Consider the following 18,564-nt stretch of genomic DNA (forward strand, 5'->3'; position numbering starts at 1 on the left):
CTAGGCCTGATGCTTGCCCGGTCTGGATTCAGAACTTGGGACCACTGCAGGTGGAGCCCAGCCACATCACTCCCTTAGTGAAAATAATGTAAATAACACTCGCCAGTACTTACTGAGCACCTACTGTGTACCAGACATTCTGCTAAGTGCTTCTATATTATTCTCTTTAATTCTCATAACAGATTTATCTCCCTTTTACAAATAATAGAGCCTCAGAGAGGTTAAGTAACTTGCCCCAGGTCACACAGCCAGTAAGTGGTAGAATTAGACATTTGGGAGTGCTTTCCCTCTCAAATTGTAACAGGCAAAGGCGGGAGCTCTCAGCTGTCGTAGGGAATTGAGAAATTAGAAAGATTAAAGCATACACTGTAGAGTCCAGCTGCCCTAGGCTAGAAATCAGACTTAGTGAGCTGTGTGACTTAGGGCTAGCTACTTAAGCTCTCTGGGCCTCTGTTTCCTCCTCTGCAAAATGGGAACAATTAAAACTGTACTAGTTATAATCACTATTGTCCCATTTTGCCGAGTTGTTGTGAGAATTAACTGAGAGAATGGCCTAACTGCCTCCCACAGCAGCAAGGCTGTGTGCCCTGACCCTGTGCTTGGGTCAAGGAGTTGGGCCAGGTTGAAGAGTGACCCTCTGCAGCAAGTGGTATCAGCAGTCCTGCGCCAGCTTGCCCACCTGGGGCGGGGGCCGCCAGTGAGTCAGCTGCCTAGGTGAGCCCACTTGGGGCTGCTGGGCAGGACCTGCCAACGTAAGGATCCTGTACCTGCCACAACCTTGAGCCACGGGAGGGGCCAAGGATGCTGAAGAGCCCTCATGCCCCAGCAGCTGCCAAGTGGGCAGCACAGATTACAGCAGAAAGGCATTCTTCCCTCGCCTTCTTCACTGCTCAGCCTGGTGCAACATTCCTCACCACTCCTTCTCGGACCTGCCCCTCTGCTCAGGCCTGACATGCATACCCTTCCCAGCCTCACGGCCCAGTGCCCTGTACTGTAGGAGCTGATGTTTCTGGGGCTGCGAGCCAGCACCTCCCCTGCCTGCTCTCCCTGGGGCTTACCTTGCAGTTACAACCCAGATGATATCGATAGTTCAACCCCTTGCGCTGAGAGAGGGTGAGCTGGTCCCACCGCTCCACGAAGTTACACAGTCCTGTGTACATCTTGCCATCATAGACACGGCCTAGAGGAGGAAAGGGACAACAGGGGGGGAGTTGTTTTGTCCAGAACCCAGCCAGAAGAGAAGGAATTCATATCTACTGAGTAACCCCCTTAGGCCAGGAACTGTGCCACGTACTCCTGAGTCCCATGGTTTTATTTCATCCTCCCCAACACCTTTTAGGATGAGTCGTATTCCCATTTTCCAAATGCAGAAAATTAAGTTCAGAGAGGTTAAGTGATTTGCAGAAGGTCCCAAACCCAGTAAGCACTGGAGCTGGGGCCAGAGACCAACTGTTCTCTTCCCGTGTCAAGGGCTTTTTGATCTTGCTTTTGTTTTTTCCTTTCTACGTTGACTGCCTAAAGGTGGATAACTTTCAAAGACAAACCTAATAGGTTGTCCTAAGATGTGGAGAGCAGTAGGTACTAGCAATTTCTTTTCATTTACAGTAAAGCTGAGAAATTGCAAAACCAGGCAAAACTAGGTTTCCTCCCCAGAGTCAGTGGTGGAGCGGAGACTAAAATCTAGCCTCACTGTAGGAGCTTCAAGCTCCCACCACTGGTCAAGCAAGATGGACTCAACACTGGATACTCCTTACAATTCAGTGGGCTCATCGCCAAAGCCCTGAGAACAGTGCTGGGTCTACCACTCCTTCTCCATCCTCTAAAGTGAAGGAACAGTGGACCTTGGCCAAACCCTGGCCTAGATGCTGGAGTTGGCCGTTACCTGTCAGCAGGTACTGGTACTTGTTGACCTCTAGCTTAAGGCCACAGAGACTTTCGGAAGCTTCTGTGTGGATGTACTGCACGTGGGGCATCTTGGTGAAGCCTCGGTACATCTGTGGGCAGAAGGAATATCATGAGAGGGGGACCAGGGCTCAGAACACATGCTGTCATTTGGGCTGTGGGATCGGATTCCCCTAATAGGCCACTGTGTGGCCGGTCACCGACCTACCTACCCCAGGGTCTTCACTTTAGAGACGAGGCCACCTGCTCCTCTCTTGTCTGAGCTATGGGTGGTGCCTTCCCAGAGAAACCTTCCCATCCAGCCAGTCACACCTCCCATTCCATTTTACAGATGAGGAGCCTGAGGCCCAGGCAGATTAAGTGGCTTGTCTAAGGCCACACGGTTGGCGAATAGCAGAGGTAGGCATCCAAGCAGGGGAATCTGCTCTTAACCATTATCCTATGCTGTCTCCCAATGCAGCCTCACAAGTTCATGGCTAAGGGCCTCTGATGCAGGCAGATGCCATTTATAGCTATCATGCCTCCTTTGTCAGCATGCGCTCAGAGCCACTGGTGTGAACGTAACAAAGTCTGAACCCACTTGGTGATTCCAGGTCAAGTCCACGAGCATTATGCAGGCCCGGATCTGTTGAGACAACTGCTAACCGTGTGAGCTGGTGGAGGTGGGAGGGGGCACCGAGGTGTTGCCCAATCCCATTATCCCCCAGTTCTCAGAGTACACAGGCCCTGGATGTCTGGTGGTCTCTAGGCTTATCCCAAGGGTTTCCAATAAGACAACGTCTCTATTTTAGTTCCTGGCATGCATAAGTAATTTACTAATGGTAATAAAAAGCCAGACATCACCTCATTGGTGTCTCATCTAAGTGCCTCCCATTCAGTCTAATGGGCTGTTTTTCTTTCTCCCCATTTTCTTTTAAGCGGCGACTGGCTGGCAAGGGTAGGTGGTCCATGAGGCCCTCTGCCATCACAAAGGGTCTCTTGGACCGACAGCGTTTGGGAGCCTCTGCCTTTTTAAGGGGAGTGCTGTTCTAATTGTGTGCAACCATCGGTGCAGGTGCTTTTAATTTACCTGGCCTCCCTTCTTAACCCTCTTTTCCCGGGAGGCTCTCCAGATGAACGAGGAAATGCAGCCAAGAGCAGTGAGAAGTGCTGTCCTCTCAGTTTTCAGCTGTGCTGTCGGGGAGCACGGGCGTGTCACATCCTACCCCCCACTTCCTCAGTGACGGATGGTGCCTCTCTGGCTTTAACAGGAACCATGCTTAAGGGTGCTGCTGTGTGCATGCCATCAAGTGTGGCCTCGGGAGAACATCCCCTGCACTCACTCCCAGGCCCAACAACTTCTCATTTTGGTGTGGATGACCCGTGACTTTTTGGCAAGTGTTTCAACTCAGTACTCTCTCTAGGTCTTTCAGGCCAGCCTATTGAAGCCTCAGTTTATTCCATGTTGGTCTGTCCCCTGTATCTCTTTTCTGCTTTATGGGTAAGAATCAAGCCCCTGCCCAATAAGAACTCAACTTGTTGAAATCAGCTTGGCATCTCTGCTACTTTTGAATTGAAGAACCCTTTATTTTAACATGGTTTCTAGCACTTGCATGCGGAGCCAAAATCTTAACACATTATAAATGACTGAGTCTGACAAATACAGAGCTGCCTTTCGGGGTCAATTCTGAAAATAACAATATGGTAAATGTATGGTAAAGGCAGGTTTTACTCATTTTGTTGTCTTTTCTTTATAATAATCCAGCTTGATCTAAATATTGATCCTAAAGTATTATTAGGTCTGTAGTCATAGAGACCTAGAACTGGTTTGACAAACTTAGGAGGGTTATAACAGGTTTATAATGCCCTGAAATCAGAGAATCTGAGAATCTCAGAATTGGAAAGGGTGTTAATCTAATCCAGCCGATGCAATGGAAGATTAATGGTAAACTCGGGTTCTGTGGACAGACAGCCAGAGTCTGCGTCTTGTCTCTGCCACTTATTAGCCTCTTGGAAAGTTACGTACCATCTTTGGGCCTCAGTTTCTTCATCTGTAAATTGGGGCAAAGCAATTACTTCATATGGTGTTTTTGAGAATTAAATGCCTTAGAATAGCACTTGGCATACATTTAGTAAAAATTAGTTTAAAGCCAGTTATACTAAAGTTCGTAATGAGCAGAGGGAAGGATTTGGTCCTCTGCTTCCTACATGTCTTGCCCAGCCTCATCACTTAGTGCAAGTAGTTAAAGCCAGTTTCAGACGTAGACAGGTTGCTCTTTTTTCCCCCAGCTTTACTGAGGTATGATTGACAGATTAAGAAGTGTATCAATGTAAGGGGAGGTTTTGATATATGTATACATTGTGATTACCACAATGAAGCTAGTTAACACATCCATCGCCTCATATAGTTGCCTTTTTATGTGTGAGAACACAACATCTACTCTCTTAGCAACTTTCTAGTATGTAGTACAGTGTTGGTAACCATAGTCCCCATGCTGTCCACTAGCTCCCCAGAACTTACGCATCCTGCAGTACTAAAAATTTGTACCCTTTCACCAACATCTCCGCATTTCCCCCACCTCCTAGACCCTGGTAACCACCATTCTACTCTCTGCTTCTAAGAATTCGACTTTTTTAGATTCTACAAATATGTGAGATCATGCATTATTTTTCTTTCTGTGTCTGGCTTATTATACTTAGCATAATGTCCTCCAGGTTCATCTTTGTTGTCATAAATGACAAGATTTCCTTTTTTAAGGCTGAATAATATTCCATTATAATATTTAATTGCAATATCGTATATACACCACATTGGACTCTACAAGCCTCTGGGCTTGGCTTCGCTTTGTGATAGTATCTACACGAAGTTCTAAGAAGTTAACTTCCCTTGGGGTGAAGGGACAAATAACGTGGGAAAGAAATTTCTGAGTTTGGGGAATTTTACCTATTTGTTATGGAATGTCTGGTCTTTATACTTGCAGCATGAACTGTCACCACTATGTCAGATATTTCTGGCATGCCTACAGAAGATCAGCACTGTGCTGGATACTGCTTTATATCATAAACTCATTTAAACTCACAACTGATTCTTATAAGCAACCGAGTTTCAGAGACATTAGATACCTGACTGAGGTACCAAGTACCTGGATTTTCTCTCACAGAATGGGCTGTCTAGCTGGGGTGGCAGAGCACACGAGAACAGAGTCACAGGCATCTGGAGGAGGAGGACAGTTCCCCATAGGCTGGGGCAGTCAGAGAGGCTTCCAGCTGGAGCTTCGAAGGCGAGACCCTGCTATTAATCATTTGATTAGACAAAGCCTTGAAGGAAGGAAGTCACCGGGGGCCAAGCACTCCGATTGTCCAGCAGATCTGTCCTGCCCAGAGTCAGGACATGCACAGCACATGACCAGCGGGCCTCCCCATGGGCCTTTCCCAAGGCCAGCTGGGACATAATGTCCCCCACATGCTGTCCCCTGCAGCCAGCCTGAGAGCATGTCTCCATGGCATAAACTATAGCTACAGGCAAAGCAGATGCTTTCTCATGGTCCTGATAAGAGATAAGATCCCCAAAGATAAGAACATCCAATTCTGGAAACTTCCACCTTTGTACCACAGCCCAGCACCTCAGCCCCAGTGAATCTCCAAGTTTGGGTTTGCAATAAGCTCCCTCAACATTCTAACACCCTTCCCCCGCCCCCAAACACACCTGTGGGTCACTGCACACTCAAGAGATGCCTGAGAGTAGGACCACAGGCTCTGGAATCAGCGTATGGGAGAGGGTCTGCCTGCCTTTCATCTGGTGAGAAGTTTTGGGGGGAGGGGGTGGGCACTCTGAGAGAGAAGAGAGGTCAGACAGAGCAGCTCAAATTCTCACGTTTTCCCCGTTCCTTTAGTCCTCCTCTAAGGGAGTCCTTGCTTTCCCCGCCTGACTCTCTGGGGTAGACTCTAATCCTCTAGAACAAAGCACCCAGGGACCAGTGCCAAAACTCCTGCAGGCTCCCCTCTCTGGCCTCTCCCCCTTCCCTCCTACAAAGATATTTTTCCACACACCCTTTGCAAGTCAAGAGCTACACTGCTGGATGACAAATCCACAAACCCAAGTTAACCTCCTTTTGTTCCCTAGGGGAACTAGATACAAATGGGGTGGGGGGAGCCCCCAAAGTGGGTGGGAATGATAGATCAGCCTGCAGCTCCACTGCTCTGTAATCTCCGGGTAGGCAAAAACTAATTTCGCTCTAGTTTGCCACTTTCTAACTATACAATCTTGACGGTTGTTTAACCCTTTCAAATCTCACCTGTAAAATAAAGGATAATGTGTATCTATTTCACAGGGTTGTTGTGAGAATTGATCCCCGCAGAGGCTTATCAGAACGCATGGTACATAGTAAATGCTCATTTGTTGTTACTTATATGGAGTCTTATATTTATTATAACAATTATCCTCGTATCCTCAGCTCAAAAAAGCACAGTGCGAAGCACAGAAGCACAGAGAGCGTGGGGAGGAGGGAGAGAAGAAAAGACATGAGGGAGGGAGGGAGGATGACTGAATGTCCTACTCCTACTCCTATGTCTCGCACCTTCTTGGATTAGCAGACTGGTACCTGGAGACCAGCAGAATCCAGTGGCCTCTCTGGATAGAAGGGCAATGACCAGTTCTATGGGTTATCTAATATTGGGCTGGTAGCAGGGCAGAGTTAATAAAATGTACTAGATAGTGGTTGATAATCAAAGTAAGATGGCAGGGAGATTTTGGGAGTCACCGTAAAGAGCACACAGGATTGGGAAGGAACCCTGACACCTCAGCTTGGGAACCAGATCTAGCTTTAATTAAATGTGTGATTCTGGACAACTCATTTCCCTTTGAGCCTCTGTCACACATTTTATTTTCTAATGCCCAGCACTCTGATCCATGGACCTGGGTGAAAGATGGTGAGTGGACAACAAAAGACCAGCATCTTGGGAGTGGGTGTGTGTGCTCTGAAGTGGATGGGTGAGCAAATGTTATTTGGCCTCTAAACACTGCTCAGAGGCTGTTCCCAGTGAGGGGGGAATGGGACATTCTGCCCACAGCAAGGGCCTCTGGTCACCCTGGCATCCAGGCCTTGAAGGAAGGAGAGAAGCTAGGCAAACTTAGGAACCACTGCCCCCAGCCTCTTCCCCTCCCAGCTCTCTGCTGACCATAGTGCATCTCACAACGTGAAGGATTATTCCAGAGCAGGCAGGGAATGCATCTCCTGAACCTCTGCTTTTGTCTAATCTGCTTTTGCATTTGCTTGCCAGCTGCCAGGGGTTGCACAGTGGGGTTTTTGGGTTGTTATTGCTCTTGTTGGTCCCCTCTCCACCCACTCTTCTCTCCCCATGGCCATCTGAAGACATAAGCTGGTCCCATGACCAAGCTTGGGCAGCCAAGGGCAGCTGGCCAGGGCTGACTCTGGACATTACATAACCAGAATGCTGCGGATGTTTCCAAAATTGAATCCAAAGCAGCAGGTTCCACAAACTCGGTACATCTAACCTCAGGCCTCAGGATGCAGGAATTATGAGGCCTGGAGGTCTGCCTCTGAGATGGCTGGTTACCACCCATGGGTTGTGTCACTCCCCCTCTCAATTCTACCCATAAATTGTCTCCTCTGGGGAGTTTCAGGCCAGTGAGTCTCACACTCATTCCCTCATTAGATGGACAAGCATTTACTAAGGCCCTGTTGCCTGCCGGTCCCACCCTAATTGCTGGGAATGCAGATATGAGCACTGAGTCCACTGGGACCTGGGCACACCCCATCTTGAACTCCTGATGAGTCATGCACATGTGTCTTCTCTCCCGCCTGACTATAGTTCCTAAACATAGGAGCCTCATCTTCCTCGTGGCCTCCACAGCTCCTGGCACAGAGTGCTGCATGTAGGGAGGTGCTTACAAAGGTGGAGTGATGGACCAGCTGCCAGGTTGTTCAGGGTTGAGCCCCAGTCCTCTGTGCTGAGGCACCCAAACCAGCTCCTGCTTAGAAGTAACACAGCCCGTGTCCCAGGGCACTTAGAATCCTGAAATGCCTGAGACAGGAGGGCTCTTAGGGGTACCCAGCCCAACCTCACACTGTTGACATATGGCAAAACTGAGCCCAGGAAAAGGGACAATTCTAAGGCAAGTGAGCTAAGTGAAGGAATGGAGCTGAGACTAGAAGGCAGGCTCCCTAGGTTTTGAATCTGATGTGCTTTTCCTTAGGGCATACTTCCTGAATGTGCTTCATAATGTTAACATGCTCACAAATATGCTCAGTTATATGAACATGCTTAGTAAACGATGCTAACTACTTGGATGCAAGAAGACAATTAAAGCCGGGAAAATAGAGAGAGAGGGTGAAGTTCCTACTTTGGCTTGAGGTTCCTGTGATCAGCACAAGTTTAATGTAAAGTTTTGTGAGGTTAAACCTAAGTTGTAACCTCAGTGACTGCATAAAACCAGTAGGCATTGTTGAATCCTAAAACGTCAGACCTCGGAAGAGCCTGTAGAGACCATCTAGTCAACATCCCTCCCCCCATTTTACAGACAGGAAGACTGAGGTCCAGAGAGGGGCAGTGACTTGGCCAGTGTCTCATAGTTACTAGGTAACAGGGCTGTCTGCTGTCTGGTTCCAGAGCACAGATTCTTAACAGCTGCCTTTGAGGGACTCCACCGGCCCTGGCTCTGGGATGAAGCAGCCAGCACCACCACCACCACCTGTCCCTTTCTGCTGCCTCATCTATGCCCTCTCCAGCCAGGTGGAGGGGCTAGGGCTGGGGCTCAGACACTGAGCAAACACACACCCTAAGTCCAACCCCACTTGCCTCCATTGGCCAAGACTCTGACAAAAAACCCCCAAACCCTCCTGAATCCTGGGATCAAGCTGCTGTCACTCACCTTCATCTGCTTGATGGTGTAGACCAGTGTGCCAAAGGGCCCCTCCTTCACCAGCTTCTTCCCCACCACCTTGGCCCGGATCACTGTAGAAGAAGGCAAGACAGAGACAGGGAAGTTAGGGAGGCCTGAACCACTTTAGGGACCACGTCTCAGGGTGGGCATCCAGCTCCCAGGATGTCTGGAATTGTTTTCTTTGTAACTCTGAAGCAACTAGAATAGATGATTGTGTTTATAAGAGCAAGAATTCAGGTAAGAGACACTGGGATGGGGGTGGGCAGGGAGGAGTGGAAGAGAAAGGGAAGGCAGACATCTTTGGAGTTAATTTCCCTAAACGCTCACAGTTGCAGTCTGGAAATTTCTAAGGCTGTACTCACCCCTGGAGGAGTGACTCTCTGGTTTCACCATAATCCAAAATCTACTCCTGTTAGAGCCTCCTGCCCTCACTCCATTGCACCTCTGACAATCCCATGGTCTCCCAGACCTATTCTCTTTCTACCAGGACCGCTTTCTGAGATCTATGTCATTTGGGACTCTTCCTTTGCATGCATCCTAATACACCCACAGGGTTGTGATGTACCCCAGTTTGACCTCCATGCCCCAGTTGGCACTCTGATGAGGCCCTTGGTCCCCAGCACTTAGATGGCAAGGGATGCAGTAGAGAGCAGCTCAGTAAGGATGTGGTAGAGGAAGAAGCAGTTGGGAGCAGAGGCTTAGGAGCCAACTGAATTCTTCCAATCCCAGCCCTGTTCTTTATGGCTATTATGACTGTGGGCAAGTAACTGTTTCTGGCCTCCAATTTCCTCCTCTACAGAACAGGATAATAATGTTACCAGTTACCTGAATTGAAGGGATTGGGCAAGATAATGCGTGTGAAAAACTCTCGGCACTATGTCTTGGACAGAGTGTATATTAATGTTATTAATATCATCATTATTATCATCATCATTGACAAAAATGGGACGGGCTGACCCACGGAAGGATTGTTACTGGAAAAAATAGCTCCCGTTTATTGCACACCTACTATATGCAAGAGTACATTTTACTTATTTACTCCTCACAACTGTCTTACAAGGTCAGTATTAGCATCCACATTACACAGATGAGGAAACTGACAGAGAAGTGAAACCATTTCCTCATTTTGAGCCTCAGTTTTCTTATCTGTAAAGAGGATGTACTACCTATGTCAGGGAATTGGAATGAGGATTAAGCAAAAAACCTTATGAAATTTCTTACTACAACATCTGGTAGAAGGGAGTTGCTCAGTAAATATTAGTCGACTATGTATACAAAAATAATTAGACAGACCCAGTGTGACAAAGGCTGGAAGAAAGGCATTTACTACATGCAGTAAGAACACAGAGAAGAGAGGGATTGACTTGGAGATTATAAGAGGCTTCTTTTTCTATTGTATGTGAAGAAGCTGTCTTCAAATATTTGTCAAACCGGCAAATGGACAGATCTTGAAGACAGAACTCAGAAACTGCAAAGAAGTTGTGTTCATTGGCTCAGCCAAAGAACAAGTCATCTAATAACAAGAACTAGCAACAGAGTCAGGGGGATTGAGGCGGTGCTGTCATGGGGGCAGAGAGTGTCTCCATCAAAGGGGGCTGGATGCTCTCATGCTAGGACCTTGACCAGAATGGAATGGATTTTGCATTTATAGCAGCCGTGTTTGAATCACAAATTGAACTCTTCCAGCTCTAGGATCTTACCACTCTTTCTTACCTCACGTTGCACTTAGCCCAAAAAAGAGCAGGTGCTCAATAAATGTTTGTCAAACAGATTACCCTTTACACACACACAGACACACACACCCCTACACACACACACACACACACACACCTACCTGCCTATTCTGGTAGCTCCATTATCCTTCCCCATTTTGGTTGTCCCACCATGTTTCTCAATTCCTTGTCTCTAATCTCTTAAAAATTTCCTTACTAGGAACCAACTCCCCTACCCCAGCTGAATCCTATCCTGTTTCTCCCCAGAGCCTATTGGAGCCTATTCTCCCAGTCAGACATGAAGTCAGGATCCAGATGAATCAATGGCCCCTCCAAACCTTACTTGCCAGGGATGGCAAAACACGGAGCCCAGTGGCAAAGTTAGCAATTCAGCAGAGTCAGCTCAATTTGGGAAGAGGCAAGTTGCTGTTTCCAAGTCTGCTGTAAAAACGAGAGCCTGGCAAGATCCCAGGCCAAGTTCCCTAAAGATTCTGCCCCCACCTCTGTGTCTGACTTTGAAACAGCGTCCTTGGCAGGGAGCCATCCTCCCAGAGGCCCCAGGGACTATTTCCTCTACATTAACTCCCACAGGCAGGTTGTAACAGCTTAACTGTTGGGCAGAAGGCATGTCTGCCAGGACTTTCCTATTGATTCTTTCTGAATTGATTTGGCTCCATCTTCTGCTTCTTCATTAATACAGAAGGTGAAAGAAGGAGTGAGTCTTTGCCTTGGGAGGAAAAAAAGCAAAAGGGATTCCTTTAAATAGCAACGTCTACCCTTTCCTGGCTCAAAAATGGCTTGACTTCATTTAGACATAACATGTCATAAGCAGACCTGTCCTATAAAGCTGGGTACTTCTGGAAGCTTCTGCATGCACAGTGAGTCAATTCCTTCCTTACCCTGAAATGGTCTGAGCTTGGAACCTTTTCATCTGAGAATAGTTCAGGGAAAAGAGAGTAAGTTTTTGTAATCAGGAAGCCACATTTGAGTTTGAGTTCCACCATTACCATGCAGCCTCAGGCAAACCCCTGTGTCCCCAGAGCGCCTTCCTCCTAAATATCTCTGATTGTCTTGGCCCAGTGCCCATCACGTGGCTTATAAGTGATATACTTATTACTAGTAGAGCAGCAACATGACATAGCATTGAAGAGCCAGGTCTCTGGAGCCTGACTGCCTGGGTTTGAATCCCAGCACTGGTGCTGTGTGACCTTATGAAAGTTACTAAGCCTCTTTGTGCCTTTGTTTCCTAACCTATGACAATATCTCATAAAGTTGCTGTGAGGGTTAAGTAGCACAAACACTGAGGACAGTGTGTGGCCCATCCCAAACCCTATGTGTTTGCTGTCACTGTTATTAATGTTACCACCACTACCATGACTTCTGTTATGTGTCCATCCTGAGTATCTTTAAGCTTCTAACGTGCACTATAAGCTAAAACCTGGGGGTTCTGCTTAGGATGAGGAGAAAGGTAAGCTGATCAAAATAACTCTGGTCTTGTAAAATTTCAGGGAGAGGTGGGGGAGCACACATTAACTTGTCAGAACAAACTTACAAGGTGTTATTTAGGCCTGGAGCACCCACTCCATCATAGGTACCTGTCCCATCTCATCATCCATACGTAGCCCAAGAGTGACCTGCCAGTACCAAACAAGATCCCATGGTCATGATCCAGAAAGGCTGAAGCAGAGATGACCCAGTGCAGAGGCCACACCAGTGTTTTCCTTACAAAAACAAAACTGCATTAAACTGAACTAAAATTAAATAACATTCTGCTCTCCCACAGAGATTCGCAAAGTCCTTCCAAAGTGAAATCGCTGGCCAACCCCAAATCCGCCTATTTGGTCTGTGAATTAATATGTCTTTATTTGCTTCAGTTTTTCCTCTGCAATTCCAATGTGTGCTATTTTGTACTTTCCTGTTTGGCATTCAGGGTGCCCCCAAGGCGTTCACTGGCCCAGGGACCAGAGTGAACAGGGGAGGTGCAGGGAGGTCACGGTTCAGCAACAACAAAAAACGGTTCCAAACTTGGAGCTGGCAGCACGTCTGGCCGTTCCCACCACCTTGATGTGGCTGGAAGCCCACTTTACAGACGGGCTTAGCTGGACACAGGTTTTCTTTATTCTCCTCCATGCTGGGGAGCGGCACCCACACTGTCTCCCTAGTGTCCTCCAGCAGGTAAACCTACGTGGGCGTGAACTGGGTTGGCGTCCGGGAAAATGGTCGGGTACTGCTGGAGGTGACGACAAGACATAGAAGTCCCATTTCCCACCTTGTACAGTCTAGCGGGAAGGCAAAGTTTAAAAGTTCATGGCTAGCACCAGTCAGAGAAGTGGGGGTGAGGTGTAGCCTGAATCTCAGTCTTGGAGCCTTTTATGCTCCTGGGCTTCTGAGTGTGGAGGTCAAAAGAAATATTTTAATTTAAAAGCATGTAAGAAGAAACTGACCAGGCTATGTATACTTATATAATTGGCACATAGATATATAAATGTATGTGGGGCCCTTTTAAATACATCATACACCTTAGGATCCAGGTACATATGTATACATCTATAGAATTATCTTTCCTTCCTTTCAATAATTTTTTTATTTATTGGGGGAGGAATAATAAGAGCTTGCAAAAACAAGGCACATCCCTTCCAGAAATAATTGTGTGCTGCCTGCCCCCACCCATCCATGGTAATGCAGACCACAAGCAGCATAAGTTTTGAACAAAAACCAATTCTGATGCCAGCAGGATTCTGCTTCCAGTGCAGCTTACTGGTGTGTCCAGAAATTGCACTTCTGCTGTTCACTGGAATATTCAAAGAGGGATAAAACACCCATGAGCTGGCCCCTGCCGCTCACCCTCTCCTTCCACCTCCCATCCAGCTATCTTCAATCAAATCCAGACCTTTCTACTCCAAACTGATTGTTGGACTTTCCTACCAGTGGGCTGGAAGGCTGAGTTTGGCTAGGTTTGGGAGCAAGGATCCCTTAACTGAATTAATGTATACCAACTGAAGACTCCAGATTCTGCCCATCTTAGCATCCTGTCGAGAGCAGTACAGATCCTCTGCATGATGTAGGAGTTGATTCAGCCATCTAGTGGGTGAGATACTACCTCTCCCCCCACCACACACACACATTGCCCCATACCTGTCTCTCGAAGGCCCTGTAGAATGATTTTGCCGGCTTAAGGTATGGTCTGTAGGAGAACAGTGAGGATAGCTAAGGTACACCTGGCCAGTAGACAGAATGAATTTCTCCAAAAGCAGAAATCAGTGTTAGTGTCAACCCCAGAGAAGGTGCTGTTCTGACAGCAGCAGGCAGGACCTAGGTAGGCACAAAAGCCTAGACCCTGAGCTCACCTGTCTTTCAGGCCTGGAGTTAAGGAAGGGAGGGGTCTGGGAGTGTTAAAATGATGCCCACTCCCATGGAAGCACTCGAGAAATCAGGAAGGAGGGATGTCTGCAATCCAGCCTGTCACCTGATGACAAGCTGGTCACCTGATGTTTATTTCCCAGTTGTCATCCTCACAGGATGGCAAAGGAAAGTTCCTTTCTGAGGCCAGCATACTCACAATAAAGGAGATCACCCAGCCCACCTGGCTCAGCCACTAAGCAGTTCTCACTTCCTGTGCACCGTGGACAGCCTGCATTTTAGCCTCTGCAAGGAGGGCAGAGCCAGGCTCTCCTGCTTCTGCAGCTGCTCACCCACTAATTCACCCTCAGCTCCTTGCCTTTCATTGCATCACATCAGTAAGTCTAGGGACGAGGGGAGGAGCTAGAACGCATTGGTAACAACTGCCATGCACTGAACGCCTCCAATGTGCCAAGCAGTGTGTACACGTGTCTCACTCTGTCCTCACGGCAGCCCCGTGAGGTGGCTGTTATTGTCCCCATTTTCCGCCTGTGGAACAGAAGATCAGATACCCTGAGGGCAGTTCTGCATCCCAGAGGGAAGAAGAAGATTGGTGCCCCCCCCAAGAAAGCAGACTGCCTCAAAACCTTTCCATGAGATTTGTACTGATTGCAAAAGAGTTGATAATCTTTCTGCACCTCCCCACCCCCACTGTCAGCGCTACTAAGCATCAGAGAGGAGGACTGTCCCTAGGAGGGAGGGCCCCCTTATAATCCCCCTCTGACTCGCACATCTCCTTGACTACCCACTTTCCTTTCCAGTCACTCCCACACGTTCTCTGATTAGTAGTAAGAATCCACAAGTAATCACTATCAGCAGTATAACAGAGTATCATCTGTTTAGCATCCTGTGCTCCCCAGCAAGGTTTTTGTGGAAGAAAAAGAACTTAGAAACCACAAAACCTGATGATCCATGAGGTTTCTCACAGCACTATGAGTCTGAGGTTAATCGGAATGATTAATTAGATGAGACAGTGCACATGTAAAAAGGCACTTTGTAACCCTAAGCTAAACAGATAATATACTACCGTGTTGCTGATGGTGAGTACTTGTAGATTCTCAAATGCACTAATCAGAGGAAGACAACCGGGGACCCAAAAGGTTCTTGCGATTCCGCATTTCCTGAGATCTTTAGTATCCACCTCCAGGGGCCTTTTCGAGCTCCTCCTCAGTTTTGTGCTGCCTCTCTGGGCACTTTGATGACACTTTGATGATGTCCATGTTTGAGGAAAGGGCCTTAGGAATTAAGGGTGGGGGGCAGAGGCCTGAGGGGCCTGCCCTAACTGAGTCTTTCTGGTTGCCAGCCCATTTGTTATCACCACCCCAAACCCCAAAAGCCCCTCTAGAAAAACTCAGAAGCTCAAAGGTCAGATCAAGAAAACCCCTATGGAAGTGGCCATGATACACTGAAATGAACATGCATGCAGCACATGGGACCTGGATGAAGTCACTACCCTGTCACTATGTGACCTTGGGCAAGTCACTTCCCATCCCAGCCTATAAATTGGTGTGATGATTACCAAGCTCAAAAGGTTCTTATGATGACTTAATGCCCCTCCTCCACTCTACCAAAGCAGCTCTCGTCAAGGTCACCCATGACCTCCATGGTGCTCAGTCCAGTCAGCAGTGGGTTCTTCGTCCTCCTCTTATTCATATCCAGCATGTGACGTTCATACCATCTGTACAACTGACAGCTCCCACATTTTTGCAACCTCCAACCCAGAACTCCCATGACCTTTGACTCATACATCCAACAGTCTACATTTAGTCTACATCTATACCTGGAAGTCTAATAAGAGATCTCAGATTCAACCCATCTAAAACCAAGCTCCTAATAACGGCCCTCATCCACACCTAGGCCTCCCATCGGCCCCATCTCAGGAAATGGCAACTCGTTCCACACCAGCACCCCATCTCCTTCCTACTTTTTCTTCACCCGACACAACCCACCCTCTCTGGGCCTTTGCCTTTGCAACTGCCCCTGGTGGAACACTCTTTCTTCAGTAGCCACAGGGCTCCCTCCCTCACCTGGTTTCGAATATCACCTGGTCAGGGTGCCTCCCCTGATCCCCCAACATCCCTCCCCCAAGCACTCCCTATATCCGCTGGCCAGCCTTGCTGTGCTCAAAGCACCAGCCACCATCTGCCATGTTATACAGACCTTGTTTGTTCATTGATTATCTCTCCCCACTAGAATGTAAGCCTCATGAGCGGGCAGGGTCTTTGTTCCATAACTGCTGTAGCCCGAGCAACCAGAAGAGACAGGCTCCCAATATGTATTTGATGAATACGTGAAGCTAAAATTGCCACCCACATGGAGGGCAATTTAAAAAAAATAGATAAATAACTCCTCTGAGCAAGTTCTGGCAAATGACCATGTCTTTCTGAGCCTTATTCCATCAGAAAGGGGATAATGGCAGGTCCCAGTTCTTAGGGTCAGATAAGCATCTGTCCAATGATCGTTCATTGAGTATTGTACTAGGCTCACAGGAACCTGGAGATAAATGAGGCCCTGAAGGAACTTGGGCCAGAGTTACAAAAGACAGGAAAGGAAACAGGTGAATGGCATTCGAGTCTGGCAAACACGGCTGGTATGCCACAAAGAGGGGTGAAGCCTGTCCCAGGGAAGGGTGTCAGGGGCTCCCTGGAGACAGCAGCTGATTTGGGTCTTAGCCCATCCTGGAGAAGAGACTCAGTGTGCTTTATCTGAATCCAGAGGAAGCAGAAACCTGGAGCAGACTTGGTGGGGAGAGCCTAAGGAAAACAGCTGGGAGTGAGCAGAATCCCGCCTTTCCGGGAAGATGGCCCTGGAACACTTGAGGGGTGCGGGCGGGCGGGCAGCCTGTGTGAGGAAGAATGCTCCTCAGAGAAGTCTCGCAAGTAGGCTCTCCCTGCATCCTCCTCTGGTCCCCTGAGGGCCCTTCTCTCTGTCAGTTTCAAAGGCCCTTTTTGTTGATGTCAAAGCCACAGCCAGACCCTTAAGATGCACTCCCAATCAAGATAAGGAGTCTCCAGTTCAAAGCCTGTCCTGACTAACTCTTTCCATTAAGTAAAAATATTAATTTTGGTTTTATTTAAGCAGGTTTTTTGGCAAGAAATGAACCCCTGCAGCTAAAAATAAACCCAAATATACACACACACAGTCAGAAAAATCTGGAGAGCTGCAAATCATTTCAACCCAAGTTTCCATCTCAGAGAAAGCTATTAAAACCCAGAGGATATTAAAACCTCTTTCTGCACAGAGACTCTTGTTTCTCAGTCCCTGCCTGTGTGCTGGGGTCCCCCAGGCAAGACTGTCCTAGGAATGCCCTGTCCTGGGACTCCTGGCAAAGGGGAGGAGGGGCCTGGCAGCGTCCTAGCTCTCCTCACCTTGTAGGCACTGGGTTTCTGCTTGAGCAGGCCAGGAAACACACAAGGGCCCCCTCTGACATCTGTTGTATGTGAAATGAAGGGGCCAGAGAAGGGAGGAAAGGGAACACAGGCCCAGAAAGGTCAAGTTGCCTGGAACTTGGAAATGATTTAAAAGGGAACACAAACAAAATCTACATCTCACTCCTGCTTTCATGTTTTAAGTGGTGACCTCAATTTTAAACTTTTAAAAGACAAAATTTAAGAGTCACTACCTGGGCACATGCCTAGACTTGGGATTAATGCATTTCATTTCTAACCCAACTACTTATAAAGTCAGCTACTCTCAATTTCTTCCAGTGGCCACAGCCAATTTGGGGGAAAGATAAGGATCATTTGGCCTAGGACAGGGCAAAGTCCCAGGGCTGGCTGGTTCTTGGATTCAGGTCTGACTCACTGGGGCCAGTGACCAACTCTGAAGAGATATGGTGTTTGTGTGATCTGGGTTTCTAGGAGGCCAGTAAGGCAACTGCCCCAAAGTGTTCACCTAGCATGGTTAGAGTCACAGAGGCTTTTGCTCTGCAAACTATGGTCAGCAGGGGAGTGTCAATACCCCAGAGCACAGAAAGTGGGAAAGGTGGTCCTTCTCCCATCACCCCCCACATTCTCCCAAGAACGAACAGGAGCAACAATCCACACACATCCCCACCTAAGCCTCCCTGGTTTCCCAACATCAACAGGATTATTCTGAAGAGCTCAGCGACATATATCCTGCTGTCCTGAGCTGGGGCCCCACCTCAAGTCCTACCCTCCACAGCCTCCATCACCCCCACTGCATCCCCCCACTACACTGACCTTTCCTGTGATGCCCTTCGTCTCCGTGAGGATGACTTTCTCCTCGTGCCTCTGTTCACGCATCTGTCTTCCTGTAAGACCCACCCAGCTGAAATGCCACCTCCTCCTGGAAGCTTTCTGTCCATGCCAGGCCGTACTAATTTCTTAATGATCAGTTCCTTGGTGCTTACTAGCCTGAGATACTAGACAGTAGGGGCTGCATCTGGGACTCCAGCACCTAGTGCAGTGCCTAGAATGTGGCAGGCGTCCCCCAAGAATGTTTGTTGAATGAAGGAATGATTAAAGGAATTAATGATGCCGCAGGAGAGAATCAAAGGTAATACAATAAAGGGAGACAGGGATGGTTTCATGTTTAGGCTCTTGGAGTGGAGGTCAGGAGCCCTAGCTCCTAAGGGTAACCCAGAAAAGAAGAGGGAGGCAGGGAAAAGCATGAGAAGCCGAAATGGGACCCTGATCCCCAAATATT

The 18,564-nt window shown here is 48.0% G+C and overlaps 2 protein-coding genes across 2 annotated transcripts in view; one reads left to right on the forward strand and one right to left on the reverse strand.

Moving 5' to 3' along the window:
• Positions 1-18,564, forward strand: part of SYN3 (synapsin III) — a 453,717-nt gene that overhangs the window by 155,709 nt on the left and 279,444 nt on the right. The gene's annotated exons all lie outside the window — the stretch shown is intronic.
• Positions 1-18,564, reverse strand: part of TIMP3 (TIMP metallopeptidase inhibitor 3) — a 56,475-nt gene that overhangs the window by 3,953 nt on the left and 33,958 nt on the right. The window contains exons 2-4 of the mRNA XM_007165716.2: positions 8,774-8,856; positions 1,883-1,994; positions 1,059-1,180 (exon numbers count right to left, since the gene is read on the reverse strand). Coding sequence (XP_007165778.1) covers positions 1,059-1,180; positions 1,883-1,994; positions 8,774-8,856 — 317 coding nt within the window. The remainder of the gene's footprint in view (positions 1-1,058; positions 1,181-1,882; positions 1,995-8,773; positions 8,857-18,564) is intronic.

This window comes from Balaenoptera acutorostrata, chromosome 11 (assembly GCF_949987535.1).
Source record: "Balaenoptera acutorostrata chromosome 11, mBalAcu1.1, whole genome shotgun sequence".
NCBI classification, from domain to species: Eukaryota; Metazoa; Chordata; class Mammalia; order Artiodactyla; family Balaenopteridae; genus Balaenoptera; species Balaenoptera acutorostrata.